General features: G+C 34.5%; 1 protein-coding gene across 2 annotated transcripts in view; it reads right to left on the reverse strand.

Moving 5' to 3' along the window:
* Positions 1-166: 166 nt before the first annotated feature.
* Positions 167-17,788, reverse strand: part of LOC113497664 (phosphatidylinositol 3,4,5-trisphosphate 3-phosphatase and dual-specificity protein phosphatase PTEN) — a 44,107-nt gene continuing 26,485 nt past the window's right edge. Inside the window, exons 3-10 of one of the 2 annotated variants that reach the window (XR_003400912.1) lie at positions 13,275-13,416; positions 11,741-11,839; positions 10,211-10,392; positions 8,772-8,982; positions 8,597-8,694; positions 8,300-8,450; positions 7,129-7,202; positions 167-5,632 (exon numbers count right to left, since the gene is read on the reverse strand). Coding sequence is in view for 1 of the 2 variants with exons in the window: in XM_026877330.1 (XP_026733131.1) it covers positions 5,613-5,632; positions 8,300-8,450; positions 8,597-8,694; positions 8,772-8,982; positions 10,211-10,392; positions 11,741-11,839; positions 13,275-13,416 (903 nt within the window). In the remaining variant the exon portion in view is untranslated. The remainder of the gene's footprint in view (positions 5,633-7,128; positions 7,203-8,299; positions 8,451-8,596; positions 8,695-8,771; positions 8,983-10,210; positions 10,393-11,740; positions 11,840-13,274; positions 13,417-17,788) is intronic. The other variant, XM_026877330.1, reaches the window with a different exon arrangement.

The following is a 17,788-nucleotide window of genomic DNA, read 5'->3' on the forward strand; positions in this document are numbered from 1 at the left end:
GACTCCAAAAACCTAACCTGATGGTGTTGTATACTTTTTGCAGGGTTATTATCTTTTATTTATTCATGAATTATTCTGACGATAATCTTACATCCAGGCAGTGATCCCTTCGTCAATGCATGCGAATACTGATGATGTGAATGGAATATCAAATAAAACAACCAAGTATATACATCCATAAGTTTTATTTTACATTGATTGTCTTTAAATCAACTAATCTGCTTCTCAAAATAATTATAAAAAGACAAAACAAAAAAAATAAGGTGATGAGATCTTTTTACTAAGATAAGAAATAATTTACAGTGTATTACTTTACTGTGAAACTAAGAATTTCTTAAGATTTATAAAAATTATATTCTTTTTAGTTTCTTTATCTGCGGAGAGGGCTTTACTAGTGTCTGTGGAAGTGAAATGATTCACAAAAGCCCCCTGTGCACGCTACGACTTGTCGCACACGCGACTGTGTCAATTGTCGGACATACATTGATTAACATTACATTTAGAATACTAGACATTTATCCATGAAAGTCGTTCTCATAATCATTCGTAAAACAAGTCGCTTGCCAACTATCTTTCATACTAAAGACGCTGTTCACGTTGCGATCGCCGGAACTTGACTATTATGGACACCAATTTTGATTTTATATTGGGTTATATGTTCTTGTACATTCAATATTACTGCAATCGCAACGTGAATGCTTACTTTCGAACCAATAAAGCCCTTTTCGCCTGTTATCCAATTGACAGTCAACTTTCCTGAGCCTATCGAACATTGTCAAAGTCTTATTATATTAGATAATTCATTATTCTTTTTATATGTTACCATATTCATTATACAAACAAGGCATTATTCTTTCATACTTGTTGCGGACGCAGGCGCATTCACTATTTTTAGGAATTATGTACACCGCACAAATTTCTGTTTAAAATATAACATAGATAATGATGTACATAATGCCTAAAATTTAAGAAGAAAATATTTAATGATACAATTGTAAGAAGAATATAAAGACAGTTTATTAGCGGTGTTTAAAAGTCTCCGCACTTGAATGTTTCTGTTTACTTTTCAGTACAAACGCCGATTCCTACACCCGCAACGTACAGCGACATCCTTTAAGTATAATCCTCATAAGATCACATTTTTTTATAAGGCAAACAACAATCTTTAAAGCTAAACCTTTGATGAAGGGAGTGGGGAGGTCGAGTGGTTAACCGATAACGAATTTTCATGCGAATACAATTATATAAAAAAAGAAACAAAACGAAATTCGAACGTCTACCACTTTACTGGAATGGGGGTTATTTTAATACTAGAGGTGGCTGTTTATCAAATATTTCCATTAAAAAATATTTTTGGAGAATAAGTTAATGACTTAGTCCACTCCGTTTGTCTAAGACGGATCAAACTAACAACTCCTAAATTTGTACTTGATGATATATACGCGTATATTAACCTCCGGACGCCAAATAGATTGTAATTCGCAGCTTATATAAAATTTAGCACAAAACAAAATATTGTAAAAAACAGTAATTTAGAATTTCACCATCCTTATTTACAAATCGGAAGTTAAAATGACGCATAGAATTTTCAGAATAAAAATTATTACTGAGCCAAATACATATACTTAACAGATAACAAGAAATCTGAAGCGATACAATTAAAAAATTACAAACTAATTAATGAAAAAAAAAACAAATTCATGACACTTAATAAAAAACTTTTTAAACTGGAAGCTTCATGTGACTCCGTCTTAGCCGTATTAAGAAATTAAAAATCATAATGCCTAAAAGAATTTAAAAAAGTTTTTTTGTCATTTACTCGAACTTCTGCAGCTCTGTTCGTTTCTATGACGTTATTTAAACCTATCTAGACACGATCTAACCTACCTACAGTAACCATTGCTTACTTACTACGTTTAAACTTCAGCGAGTTTGTCCAAAATGCCATCCTTGTCTCACATGCGCATTCTCCTTCAAAATACCCTCATAGGCCATAACTACGCCAAGTAACATCGAACCCGTCACACTTCATAACATCTCGTACAGCTCACAGTTTTCACCGCGAGAGTTATCTGATGTGCTTTGACATCATCCCTTTTGGAACCACCACGATAAGTCGCGTACCACACCCCTCACACTCGTCTCACCAATACTGGCATTCGTGATAAACCCGTCGTCAACAACACCCTGCTCGCTCGAACCTCTTGCATTTCATTACAATGTAGGAATTAAAACAATAGATCTAGATCACGCCATGTATCAGGAAGACTCCGCCCCTTGCAGGAGGTCCGAGCGAGCGTCCCACGCAGCCCTATATCACAATAACCGTGAACTCTCCTAAACGTCATAGAAACATAAACGAGATATTGTGCTATTTTCATTCTTTTATTTAATCTAGATTTACCGTAACTGTATAATATTCTTAATTTCAGAGTTTTTTTCAAAAAGTTATAAAATCTTATGAGTTTCTACTGGCTGGCAGATTCTGCTCACTAACAGAACATTAATCCTAGTTTACACAAGTTCAGAGGATGATTTAAAACTACACTGTAAATTATATGCGAATATTAGTTATATGAAAACAATGTATGTGGGTATCAATGAAATTATTGTCAATAACAAAAGTAAAAGCTATTAAAATAACAGAATGAAATTAACACGTTGATTAGACATTTTAATTTCTCTCCATTGTAAATGGACCAGCCATAGACAACGCTCAATATGCTTTTGTCAAAATGATAAAACTTTTAAAAGGCGCTAGGTTGTAACACAACCTACTTATTTAAAACAGATCTCAATTAACCACTAATGTATCGTAACAATAATATTTACAATTAAATAAAATCGGCTTTTCATCCATCTTCCTAAGGTACAGATATCGTCTGTAGCTTATGCTATGAATGGAGAAGTCATTCTCTACTTGATCTATAACATATTGCTTATCATCTAAAGACAATAAAATGTAAAGATGATACTCGTGCCAAACAAAAAATATACGTAACTTTCGGAATTTAATATTATTGTTATGCATTAAACTTCTACATTGAATACCTTATTTGCAATAATTTGTTGATACTTTTACAAAACTGATTTTAATACAGATATTATCAATTCGATGTTTTTGTTTCAAATCAGTGAATTAAATCTCCATTCATAGTTCCAATCATTTGTAGGTATTAGTAAACATACTACTTCAATTGCAAAAACACAAAAACACACATTGCATTCAGCAACACAGTTCGAATATTCCAGGCTTTATCCAAGCTGTTTCAATACCTATAAAACAAATGTAATTTTTTTCTGAACCACGGTATTTCCATTCAGCCTGAACACTTACGTACTTAAAAATATGAAAACTTACATCATACTCATATTAAATGAGTGTTATATTTATATTTTGTTTTAATGAATTAATTTTGTAAGTGTTTAATGTAAATGTAAACTAAAATACATCTATAGATCTTGTTTGGCAGAGCATAATATTTATATCATTTTTACACTCTCTTTACCACAATTGCATGAAAGTGACAGGTAATACAATATCCAACAAATATGATCTGTCAACCTTGCTATGCTTTCAATGTTTTATTCTTGTGCTACTTGGATATCTAAATTTGATAATACTAATTAGTAATTAATTAATTAAATGATTTGAAATTTTCAATAAATTATTAGAATTGTATATAAAATGAATTGATAGTACATTATATATTTTATAGGTATTAAAAAAGCGCATCAAATCATACGAACGCACGAAAATCATGTTGTCTCTCTCACACTTTGCGTGGAGGACCATTCTCTAAGAAGACCTAGCATGTGCAACCATTTGTACTTTTACACAAGTGACCACCCTAGCATGTATACTGCAATAATTATATTTGATTTCCATTCTTTTACTCGACAGCCAGTTAATAATAATCGTTAATAGAACTATAGTAGCTCAATGTATTGTGAATTAAATATTGATACATGTGTTATGTAAAACAGTTACATGTTTATAGTATTTACTATGATCAGATTATGGACTAGCCAAGGGTCAACATATTTAGGTTATAATCTAGGCCTTCAGTTCCTTTCATAAAATTGTGTCAAGTATCAAACTTGTTTTTGGAAGTTTTTTTTTCTACTAACAAAGTGTCTTCTGTGGGATTTTTAGTTGAAGAAAAGTAATTAAAACTAACCAAAATTCTTATTTATTTTATTACGCACCAAAGAGTATTAGAAATATAAAGGATTAAAGTCCATTTTACATAGCTTTGTGCAATAAGAGTAACTTGTTAAGCCCTAAATTATTTTATTAAGTTTTCCTTAGGACTCGATAATTCTTGTTCATAAAAATCCCACAGTAGTCACATTAAGCCTAACAAAATTTTTACATTTATGACGGCAGTTAGTGAGATCTTTCGAAATTATACAAAAAAACATTAAAAAAAAAACTGTCCGTCAATGGACTTAGTCGAAATGGTGGGAAAATCTGCCTCGCACTCACGGCATGTTGTAGTTCTTTATCAATAAAAAAAAACTTATAAATAACTGAAGCTGGCTTTATGGTACAATACAATGTATGAAAAAACAGACGATTTCTCTCGAATATTGGTTACCTTACAAGCCGGTTAACCAGGATGATATTCATTTTCAAATCAAATGAAATAAGAGCACCTAGAAATTGGTTCCTTATATTTTATACATTTTCAAGTCATATCAAAGACATTGACTAGGTACGTCCTAATACAGTTCAATGGTGACGTTTATTTGTTACGATATTGAATACTACTGCTTAAAAATATTAGAAATATTACCGGACACTTAATTGTATAAGAAAGACATTTTGCGCATATTTAATAATTTGGTCACTAGATAAAATCATACAGACAAACAATCGTCACCATTGTAACATCACAATGATAAGGAGTTCTAAATACATTTAATTTAACAGACAATATTATTTTCAAAACTATTCAAGCGAGTCACATTGCTTCTCCATCATCGAAATAATTCATTTCTCAACTGAACCTGATCTAATTTCTAACCATCTGATTTACCGGTAATAATTTCAGTCTGTTAAAAATTCGGCAGAGTACACTATTAACCTCCTTGTATTATTTAGTCTTTGACATTTAAAAAGTACAAAATGTTTATTCACTGAAACACATCTATGACAATGGCCAAAGCTTACAATTAAAAAAAAATACCGAGAAATGTACTTATCAGTCATAAGAGTTAAACGAGAAACATACCTTGTGACCATAGAATTTAATGTCGATTCCTTCGACGGCTTGTAAACGGGTGAAATAAAACGATATCTCCACAACGTCGATTCGCCGACGTATAAGTCCATTCAGCACACTATTATTATCACAAAAACTTGTTTTTATATCCAAACCGTACGTTTAGTCCGTCGGCACGCGGCAATGGCACAACCCGCTCATTTTTGTTAAATATCTACACATTTTTAGACACATATAGAGCACTACTTGTTCAGTAAACATCACTAGGATTCAGGGTTACAAGTGTTTTCGGCACCGTGTTAAAGTTCAAGCCTTTGCCAGTAGGGGTGGGTAAAGCAGGGTTTATTTATAGAAGTGGAGAGGTCACCGAGGCACGAGCAAACCTCACAAGTATGTAGATTCACCTGAAAATCAAGAAAACCATATTAGCAATTTAATTATAACATTTGCCACACACAGATTTGTTTTGTTTGAATTATTAGGCTTTGAATAATAAGTCTTAGTAGTAAATTTATAAAAACTGTATGTTATTTAGAAAATAAACATAACATTTAATAAAATATTAATAACAAAAGCCCAAAATTTAAACAAATGTTCCAAATTATGTTTTTAAACGCGTGTGGCGCATCCGTATGTGGCATGTGTGATGCGTTGAAATTGTGCAAAGCGAGCAAATGTACAGCAAATGAGATGTTAGATAATGCTATTTGACAGAAACATTGTAGACAGACTATATCTTTAGCTTACGGTGACAATCAGAAATAGGTACAGGTACACAGATATTTCGATCAAATAGTGGGTAAATGGTTTTGCAAAGAAAAAGACGTGAATCATTCGCGATAAGTACACACTACACATAACACAATCCACAGGGAAAAAGCGACTATTAAATTACCAAAAAAAAAAAAAAGAGCTGTCGTTTTTTATTTAATTCCTTAATTTAAACTTAATACTTAAATTTTAATATCAACATAACATAATGCATTTCACTCTTTTAAGGAAAATTATATCAGTTTAGAAAATAAACAAACATTATTATAAAATACAAGCATGCACATGGGTAAGCACAATTATTATTAGTAGCACCGTGAACGCTTTAAAAAAACATGTTTATGTATCTCATCTAGATGTGTCGCATTCCGACACTGTCTCGGGCATACTCAGCGAAATGTTTATAAAATACGACACCGAAAAATCCGTTCGTAATTTAAGACCTTTAATCCTGACTATATCAGAACGAAATCAACATAAATTTACTCAAACTTAAGCGTGACGGCCTTTGTTTTTATATCGAAATTTAACACAACAAAATGGTTTACCTAAATTCAGCGTTCGAAATACCAATATAATTAAAAGACAGCAAAAACAATAATATTAATAAAAAAACATGGAACAATTATGCACAAATGATTGCAACGAGACCTAAACAAAACCATGGGACGATGCGATGAACAGACAAGCGGTGAACAAAAACGAAACATTTCAAGCAGAAGTTTAATCGTGATAAGCCGAGCGGTCAGTTACAAAACGTGCTTATGAGCAAAATAATAAGATGACGCAATGTAAATGAGGTGAGTGTAGAAAAGTTTTTCTAAACAATGTAAAATATTGAATATTTTATTTATGTACAAACATGGGTATTATATACATAGATGTCTCATTATAGTAAAACTGTCCGTATTCAATAGACAGAATAGGGCAATTAACTGCGCTAAAATTCATGGGTTAAAGATAGAAATGAATAACAAGACTGACACAAACATTCTTGTAACACTTATACTGAAGCATATTAGTTATCTGTACAGAAAGTGTCAGTAGTAAATGATCACTTATGGTAGTTAGTTTGGGCCTGATGGTGGTATGTATGTGGTGTCCCGCAAGCTGCGTGTGTGATAGTTACGTGTAGTCCGCGGCGGCAGGCGGGGGGGGGGGCTCCCGGCCGCTCCCGCCACGCTCACCACAAGCCACTCCTCGCTACAATACATGCCACGAGTTACGACACCGGGACCCACTATTGAACTTTCAAGGACTTCCTTCAATGTTCAGATAAAAGCAAAGATACGTGTCTAATATTAAAAAAATACTGTCAACATCCCTACTGTGATGCTAACTACACGAATACTTTGTGGAATGTTCTACTAATGAGACCCAACAGAAGACTGCTGCACGTAGCAGGTAATCAACGTGTAATTCAGTATGGTATGTCCAAACACAACCAAAGTTATGGACTATGGCAAGCCATAAACATGCATTTAAAATTTAAATGTACATATCCTGCATTTAAGCTCGCGGCCTCAGAAAAAAAAAACAATCCATAACATTGACTACATTTGAACTGCAAGACTCTTGGCCCGCTGGAGTACAACCTACCAATCATTAAGTAAGGCTATTTCAGTTTTGAAAGGGTGACAGCGTCCATACGCCATAGGGTCTTGCTTTAACATTGGAGAAAGTGACAGTTTACTACACTTTACAAAGACGGTGGTATGTAATACGCACTCTGGTTCTAAATAAACTTCATTTTACTAATCTACTGAATAAAAAAATGCTGTGACCGTAACGTAACGACTGCATCGGCTTTTCTATTGCAAATATTTAAAATTAATATAAATTTCAATAGAATTAAGTTGCGATGTTTAAAAATTTGTGGAAGTTTTATAACCATTCAGTTTATAAAAATATTTTTATACCGTATTAAAAGACAACGAAATTGTCAGACATCGAAAAAATTGTGACTCGATCTGTCAATACAAAAACTAATATTTTGGAATTATTTTATTATTATGTTGTAGATTTCTTTTGCAAGTAAGGACGCGAGAATCGAGACAAGAAGTCCGTCACTGCTAAAGGACTAAAAACCGACAAAATATTGTCAGGGCCGACGAGAGATTTTGTCTCTGGTCGAGGCAGCCGTGCGGCCCGAAGATTTTGCTTGGGTATACTTAGGGTTCCACTTAGCCTGCGTCCCTCTTCAAAATTTAACGACTACCGACAACCAATTCCTGACTAGCAATAAAGATGCGGTCTTTCTATTCTAGAATGAGCCCTAATGACCGTGAGCTAGTCCTCACCGGAGTCCCAGGCGGCCCGCTCGGGGTCGTCCCGCTCGTCGCGCTCGGAGCGGGACGAGCAGCACGAGGACGAGGACGAGGGCGGCGGGGAGCACGCGCCGCCGCCCACGAACGTGGCCGATACCGGCATCTTCTGCACTATCAGCTCCACCTGGACACAACAACCAGAACACTCAACATCGGAATTATAACACCAATAGGAGAATAAATGGTACAAAGGGAACAAAATTGTAGGGAACTATACTACCACATTTTTTTTTATTTAGAAAACAAATGTTTTGCCTAAGCAGGACATACCTTGAAATCTGGACTGTAATTTTTGTGTTGCTTGTCCTTGTGCGCCTCATCAAGCTGCCACTTATTTAGCGTTAACTTGAACGTCTCGAGGTTCGGACCTACAAATTAAAAAGATCAAAATTAGTAAGGCACTTTATGTGAACATTGTTAACTAGATGTTGTAAGGTATACTAACTGTCGTCGAGCGCGGGCACCCTCTCGGCGCCGACGCCGGCCGCCACGAAGTATGTGTTGAACCAGAAGTGGAAGAGCTTCTCCTTGCGCATCTTCATCTTGGGCTTGTTGTAGACGTCGACGCGCACGTCCCCGCAGAGCGGCGTGCAGTGCGTCAGCAACACGCGCACGCCGCCCGCCTCCTTGCGGACCTCGTGGCAGCCCGACGGCGTCTGCAAGGGGACACGCTACTCATACAGAACCGAACATAATGTGTCGGTTTAGACCTTTAAACACTACTGCCGTAAAGCTTCTTCAGTCGAGACACTATGAATGATAGTTAATCATTTGGATTCAGATAAATCAATATCACTACATAGTATAAAACAAAGTCGCTTTTTCTGTCATCATGTTGTATGTCCCTATGAACGCTTAAATCTTTAAAACTACGCAACGGATTTTGATGCGGTTTTCAACAAAAGATAGAGCAATTCTTGAGGAAGGTTTTAGTGTATAATAAGTTTATGTTTTGTGTAAACTGACAATATTACAACGATATTAGTTAAACATGTCGGAAAAAATTAAGCCATTCGAGAGCTTTCCTCGAGAACGCTGCCAAAACCTTTTGAGTTACAACAAAACTATGTATGGCGGGTTTGTACCTCTTTAATAAATCTACAAAAAAGTCCGCGGTGGTATATGTCTATCTTCCAAGGATAACCCACAATAACCACTTTTATGTGTTTTCTTAATACAGTAAAATTATGGGTTATTTACGAACCTATTTTTAACAATACAGTATTAATCCTTATCCAAATAAATAAGTTAGATATATTATACATGTAATACAGAACAAAATTGCCTTTTACACTACACCAAAAAAGTGAATAGGTAATGAGTTATCGTAATATTAAAATCTCCGCGCGAGAAATTAAAAATCGATGAAACGTAGCGAAGATATCGTTGGCATCTATATACTCATATACTTATACTAATATATAAAGCTGAAGAGTTTGTTTGTTTGTTTGTTTGAACGCGCTAATCTCAGGAACTACTGGTTCAAATTGAAAAAATATTTTTGTGTTGAATAGACCATTCATCGAGAGAGGTTTTAGGCTATATATCACCACGCTGCGACCAATAGGAGCGAAGAAAAAGTCATAACTTATATCTTCTAACCACGCAGACGAAGTCGCGGGCAACAGCTAGTACATAATATAATAACTATTAAAATAAGAATATGTCATGTATAGAAACCATGATCATATCCCGATCTCAATAAACAGTAAGCGGTTATTTCCGGAAAATCCACACAAAGTCATGTTAGTTTCATTCCGTAGTTGTGTTAATCATGTAAACGGCATCCAAGAAGTTAAGGCAGAATGTGATTTGGCCAGAATTATAATTAACGAGAACGAGTAGAATATAGAAAGAAACCTCAAATATGAAACAATTGTGTACCTTGAAGCAGGGCTTGGCCTGCGAGACGGTGAGCTCTGGCGCGCAGTGTCCGCCGTTGAGCGTGGGCGGCGGGCTCATGACGAGCTCGCGGATGTGCACGCGCGTGGCCGAGTACACCAGCCCCGACGTCACCAGCGCCGCGTAGTACTCCACGTAGCGCCGCTGCGACGGAATCGTCACGCCTGGAAGCAAACAACGTCGTACGGTTAAAGGAACTTACACGATGATATCATGTAGCATAGAACAGAGATATCCGCTGTGATATTGGAACTGGTATCACAGTCACCGCACGGACTTCAGACGATTGCCAAAACCTGTGCAAGATTAGCAGGGTCATTTTAAATAAACTACCTTTTCCAAACAGAACATCACATAATTAAGTACTATCGCGAAATAGATTTTCAGCAAAAGTAATGAAAGAAGATATACACCTATAGTCTATAAGTTTCGAATCTAATCAATTTTCATTCCATTCAATGGAATGTTGGAATAAAATAATAGTCAATCATACACATATTCAAAAACTTAGTAAAAAAATTACATATTGATGGATTGTTAAGCACTAAACACTTAGACTAGACCTAGCAACCGGCCAGACAGTGACCAATCAATAACACGTGCCGTTCAATAAAAAAATTACACAATATATAAACTGTCATTTGCATAGAAAATGTACGCGCCGACTGCTTCCATTATATTCCAAGTTATTGGAAGGGAAGTGACACGAACGTTTAGATCATTTATGAAAGTAATCACGCTTAATTAATGTACGCAGCGATGCGCAATCGTGTAAAGTAATGCATGTTTTTATATGATTTCTTGTAGCAAATATGTACCTATATAACAATTAGTGTTACTGGTATTAACCTCGTTTAGGTAAAAATGATTGTTAAGTATTAGTTAACTTTCGTATAACCGTTTTATTATATGAGGCTTACAACAGAGCCTTATGGTATTGTTTGAAGGTTGCCTTTAACCTGGCAGGTTGCTTACAACAAGCAATGAATATGTTACGATGTAGGAATGCATAAAAATATTCATTTGAGTATAAATAATATCACGATTTAAAGCTTGACGCTACGGAAAGTCGGTTTGCAACAAAAACCAGGTCTAAATTCCAAATGTAGACGGTACTTGTACTACTGCCTCAGATGTCTTTCCCTATACAACGTCGAATGATCATTACTACTCTGATTTCTAAGAATCAATGATGTCACATCAAGAGTGTACGACTGCACTGCAATTATTAATTACCACTTTCCTACATTCTTAATAGGATGACGAATTTATTAAATTAACAACTAATTGAAGTAATCATTACTAATTATATTACGTAAAATAATTTCGCTCACATTCTAACTAATTAATCTGAGAAAATAATTGATGTTTAGATTTTTAAAAAATTGTTATACATTTATCAAAAACTAGTTGTTTTTTTTTTGTAGAGAAAAAAAGTAGTAGCTATCCACAAGACGTCTCAAAAGCTACATTCTTGAAACCATCCACAAAAAAACGTTAGTAACGAAATACCTTTTTCGTCGTAGGTTCTCTTCGTCCCGTAGAACTGGAGGGCTTCGTCCGCCGACGCCTTTTGCCGGCTGTACAGTAGGTAGCAACAGACCATTGTGCCTGCAATACAAACCCATACAAAAACATTACTACTTTTATAATCAACAAAAAATCTTTACAAAGTCCGCAATAAAAAGCCAGGAACTTTCTTTTGATTATCGAGCATGATGTGGGCGGGGCTAGGCCCTTTGAGCCGTTACTTTTACATCAACCTTATATTCCATGGCTTTCTTATTATTAGACTTGACAGGATGATACACAGTACACACCTGCAACGTTCTTTCATTTCTTATTTCATTTGTAACCAGTTGTTGTATTTCATATAATTCGTATACCGAATCGGCAATTTGGTTTTATTTCGAGCTGAATTCTTTAATAAATCCTGTGGAGTGTCGTGCAAGCCACGAACAGAGTGCAGACACCACAACAACCATTCCGTAGTTTTCGTTTATTGAAAATAAATGTATTCTATTCTAGAGCCGAACGTGCCTGAACGCAGTATTGCTACAATAAATAAACTATAATGCCATCTTCGTATGTAAATGTAATACGTTATGTCTGAGTCGAGTGAGATAAAATCGGAGCCATGTAATACAATAATCTATTCCAACATTGAACGTGCATTAACAATAACATTTCTCTCAAAAAATAATTCGTTGGAAATTCAAATTGGTCCAAATAACCGAAGTTAGTGGCGCAAACACGGCTCATTTCACGTCCACGCAGCAATCCTATACTTTTTATATCCCTTCGGGGCTGCCCACAAAAAAGGAGGCGGTTTTGAAAAGGACCTTTTTTTAATTTACGACTTCGGCGTGAAAGCCGGTACGGTGGTAATACGACCAATTATGGCGTGTAAAGAAATTTCGCAATTACGCCTTTGAGGTTTCGTCTCATTTTTGTTCGTGCAACAATGCTGGCCCGACCATCCGTTTCTATAGGCAATAACATGGCACGTGTAATTTGTTGCTTTAACCTTTGTTACCGAAAACGTTCAGGGACCTATTATGCTAACTTTTATCTGTCTGGAATGGTATTAGTACGTAATAATTTATTCTTTTGATATTTTAATGTGTGATCTAGCGATACACATTAACAAATGAACTGCACGCAAAAAAACGACACGTTTGGGAGCGAATAATGGTGCCGTTGTTATACTGAAATAGATCGTCAACCCTTTTGTAGTTAGCTTAGAAGTTTATGACTAGAAATGGAGAAAGTGTCAACTTTATGAAAGAATACGCAGCGGGCTTTCTTTGTCGGTGTTCAGGGTGGGATTACACGGGTTGCACTAAATCGTATAAATTACCTTTTCAAGTCAGCGTAAAGTGATAAAAATGTCTCGTATACAGATATCCAGTGTAAAATCTTTTCAAACTTTTAGAAATACTATTATCTGAACCTTGAATAGTGTAGAAACAGTCAAGAGAACTTCTGACCACTATTGGTCGCCAACGTACTACATTGTTAAAAATTAAATATAAGTCAAACCCACCCGTTCGTCCTTTGCCAGCTTTACAGTGCACTGCTGCCACATTCTTGGAGTCAGCTGATAGCCAATTATGGACGTCTTCGCAGAAAGGCTGTATCAGCTCAATGTTGGGAGGCGTGTGGTCTTCTAACTCGTATCGCGCCACCTGCAATTGAAATAAGACTTTTATTAAATTATATAAGACTTGGTGCAACTTGGTACGCTGGTTTGTCTTCATTACTTCTATTATAATAAAAATGTGTTACCATAGCAACGACTTTACACATGCACATCGTCATATTCTTTTTGGTACCAAACATTTGAAATATTCCAAAACTTTGGACACTTTATTAATGTTGTGGTTTTTGAAAGACTGCTTTCGCTGTCATATGAAAGCATGCTTGGAGCGCATCCAAATTTTGAAATAATCTGCATGCAATGAATTTTTATTTATTGTCGGAGTAACCTGCGCTGATATAAATTTAAAGAAGGCTGACATTTATTTTTTATTCAGATTTAGGTCTTCATGCCTGACACATTAATTGAAAACGTTTTAATCCTTTTATATCTGTATAATATCGTGCATATCCCTGTTAAACTTGTTCCCATATTTGTTAACACAAGTAGTGCCGTATTACGTCATTTGCAGCCATTAGTAATAATACGAATAGCAATTATTCCTTCTACATAAGGCTTCCTTGACGTCTTCAGAAAGGGTTAGACGACACACGATCGTAAAAACACTATACTATTTTACTTTGGTTTCATTTTCTTTTCGTACAATTAGGAACAGAAATTCTAATTCAAACAGGTTGACAGGTTGAAATACTTCCCAAAGAGATCGTAAACTCGAGCCTCCGGGCTACATGTTTTTATTTTCTAACGATGTTGGTTTTTTCAACGAACCGATCGCTGTCTTAGGCTTATTTAAAGTATCCGGTTACAAATCAATATACATACGATTCGGAAAGGGTTAGAACCAATTTTCTAGCCCTAAAGAGTACTTCGTAGTCCTTGATAACATGACCTTAATTAGGTGTATAAAAACAATTGCACGCGCAGATAATTTTAAAATAAGATTTCTTTATAGAAGCTGGTCTATTCCGTTCACGTCATTATAATAAAAAACCACCTCGCGATTAACTCCCGAGCTTGTTTCAAAACTACAAGATGAGTTAAAACTTCTCCACGTCGACATCTTTTGAATTTACGTATTTGTTTTAACAAGGGGACGGGCCGTACAGGCAAAAGCTCCCTTAAAGTTATTGCGCTGTATACTGAGTATTTTCCTTTACAAACTATTATGTATTTGTTGAAGAGGTACATTAATTCTACGTTAAACATGTATATAGCTTTATAATTGTTCGTCCAGCGTCTGCCCATGACGCCGACATGATTAGATAAGCTACTACGTTATGCTCCTACCATACCTAGATCATTATGGAAATACTGACAATTGATAAATGTAACAAGGAAAATGGGTCGCGTATGACGTCAGATACGCGTTGCATGCGACTTTATTTTTACCAATATTATACAGAACAAATTCGCTTTATTAATTTTTTATGCTGATCTTCAAGTGGTAAAGCTTCAGTGAATATTTTTGTATTTAACCTACATCTGTTAAAAGCTTGTCCGTAGAAGAAAATTAAGATAACTGAAGGATGATGGATGCATTTAGAACACTTACTATTAACTAATGCAAAAAAAAAACGATCAAAATTAGAAGGTAGGTACTCGATTCAGCCAATAATTCGTATACTATATAAATATTTCAAAATTGTATAAGCCAATTTGGCATGTTTATTCTTAAGCATTATGAAATTTTAACGTAATGAATATTAATAAAACCATTTTTTTAGGCATATATTAACATATAAGCATTTATAAATATTGACAGCAAGACATAAAATTTCTATTGTTTGTCGACGAGAATATCCTCTTATGTAAGCAGTATTTCAAGAGGACAACAAACCATAACGAGTATAATAAAACTTTCACCGCTAAACTATCAAATAAGTATTTACGAAACAAGGAAACAAAGATAAGTAAAGGGAACCTTAAACAAAAACTTAGGCTCAGTAACCTTCGAAAAACATAAAATGCATAGGCAATATTACATACACAGTCTTATACAGGAAAAGCAATAGAAATTATAGGCGCGAAGACAGGACCAGTTAAGTGTTTGATATAAACTTATCAAACGCTAAGTGAGACCAAAAAGGTTATTATCTGACAACGCTATCAAAAGTCGGATGCCTTACGTAACACACATAAATGATGTAATTATATTTAATGTATGTTACTGATGTTTTACAGATATTTCATTACGATAATGTAAATGGAAATTGTAGTTTGGATTATAACGAGCTTGGTTTGAATTGACGTTAGTTGTAGAAAACTGAAAAGGTCTCAAGTCGATTTAGGATTTAAATTGATTTAACATAAAGCCATTTAAGACAAACCTTAATGTTAAGTAGTATTCGGAATGCGGGCATTTTTATATCTAAGTCTGGTTACTACTAATTTATGCGATTAACATACTATTTCAGCACTGACTTGTCCTGAATCGAAATAGGAAGTCAGGTTAATATTCTAACAACAAATAACACATTTAGTGAAGAAATATTAGAGCAGACAAAACACATTGTTAGATTAGTGATTTGCCCTTTCAAAATAATTGAATACCGCAAAACGTGTCCATATTAAACTAGACAGCAGACAGAAATAGCCAAGAGCCGTTAGCAACAGCGACGAACGAAAAAAGATTAAATCTAAAAAAAGCTGGAACTATAAATTATACTCAAAAACTTCGTTTGTCAACATAATTAAACTACATTTTACCGTTATTAGACCACATTATAAATGGATATATCTTTTTTTAATCCTTTTGAAGGAAATCGTCAAATATTCATTTTGAAGTATAATGGTCATTTTAACATCAACGTATCGCATTATCGTAACTAAAAGATGTTACAGTGACATAATATAAAAATTATGGTAATTTTATTATAAGCACGCAATCAACTGTTGGGCAATGCCGTTCATACGAAAAAAATACATACACATGCATAACAACATATTAAAAAAGGAGTCTGTCTGTGATATTAAATTGGTATTAAACAATATTTTAATAAATATTTATAAAAATATAAAATAATCATTTGGATAAAGACTTATGAACTATAAAATAGTAATTTGGAACTAAATTAGTTTTTACTGCGTCATTTTAAAATTATAAATTTATATTAGGATATTTTTTAGTGAAAGCCGATTTATCATAACAATCTCTTTGATATCATAGTAATCTAGAAAGTACTGATAAAAGATATTGCTTTATATAATTTTAACTAATTTTAAGTATTTTATAAAGACTTGATAAGCATTAAACAGATGACATACAGAATATAATGTTGTATTTTAATATACTAAAATATAATCCGCCCTTCATACTAATCGTAGCAGTGAATACCCCACAAGTACAAATCAGAACAGCAACTCTTTGTACTATCGATCATAATACAACTCACTAGACGGTAAAAGTATCATTTCATAGATATCAGAACTCAATTTATCGATATAACCATACCAAAATATCGTAAATGAGCGTCATTAAGCAAATTGCAGTTGTATCTCGTCGAGACATCGCCCATTTAGTTGTAATCAAATGAATTACATACGTCCTGCTATAAAAACGTAAATTGCAACCGTGATACGAACGGAACTGAAATTGTATATACCTAGTATCAATTATAACACGTAACCACAAAAAGAAACACAATGACATTTATCTAAAAGTCATTTCAGCAAATGAGTGGAGAACATCTTTAGGTATCATTATAATTATAGCGATTACATATCATGAATACATCCTAGGATCAGATATGTCAGTTGAACTAAGAAGTTGAAACATGACAGATGGACACATTAATACAAATTGCTCGAATACGAATCGAATATATTTAATACTTGTAAATCTTGTGTTTCAGACGGGGACGGGTTGTGGTTCTACCGCAGGAAATGTTATTTAGAACGGCAATTGTAATGTCAATCAAGTGTCAATATATAATATCTCGGTTCAATTAACGATGGACAATTGAACTCCTGAATTTTTAACAGTGTTTATTGTAATCGCAATCCGTCTGTGAGTCATGAGATTTAAGGTATTATTTAAGGTACAAAATACGTATAATGCATTTCAAATTATCAATAAAAGCGTATCATTTCCAAAGACATTCGGCACCCATTTCAAACTTTCACGTGGAAAATGGAAATCGATACGTGAAATGTGCTAATCATATTCTTTATTTTATCAATGTATCGACACTAAAATGTCAATGCTCCGATGCGATTTCTTATCATACAGATAGATTATACAAGATACAATGCGCTTGCCGGTCGGTTGAAATAAATTAGAGCCCACGGAGAATCGTTCCTAAACAGTGCTGTAGTGCGTCATAAGAACGCTAACAAATATCCTCATCGAAAAAGGGTTGTTTTATACAGAAGGTTAATATTCCTCAATGTTTCGTCGACGC

Source organism: Trichoplusia ni, chromosome 9 (assembly GCF_003590095.1).
Source record: "Trichoplusia ni isolate ovarian cell line Hi5 chromosome 9, tn1, whole genome shotgun sequence".
NCBI lineage: Eukaryota > Metazoa > Arthropoda > Insecta > Lepidoptera > Noctuidae > Trichoplusia > Trichoplusia ni.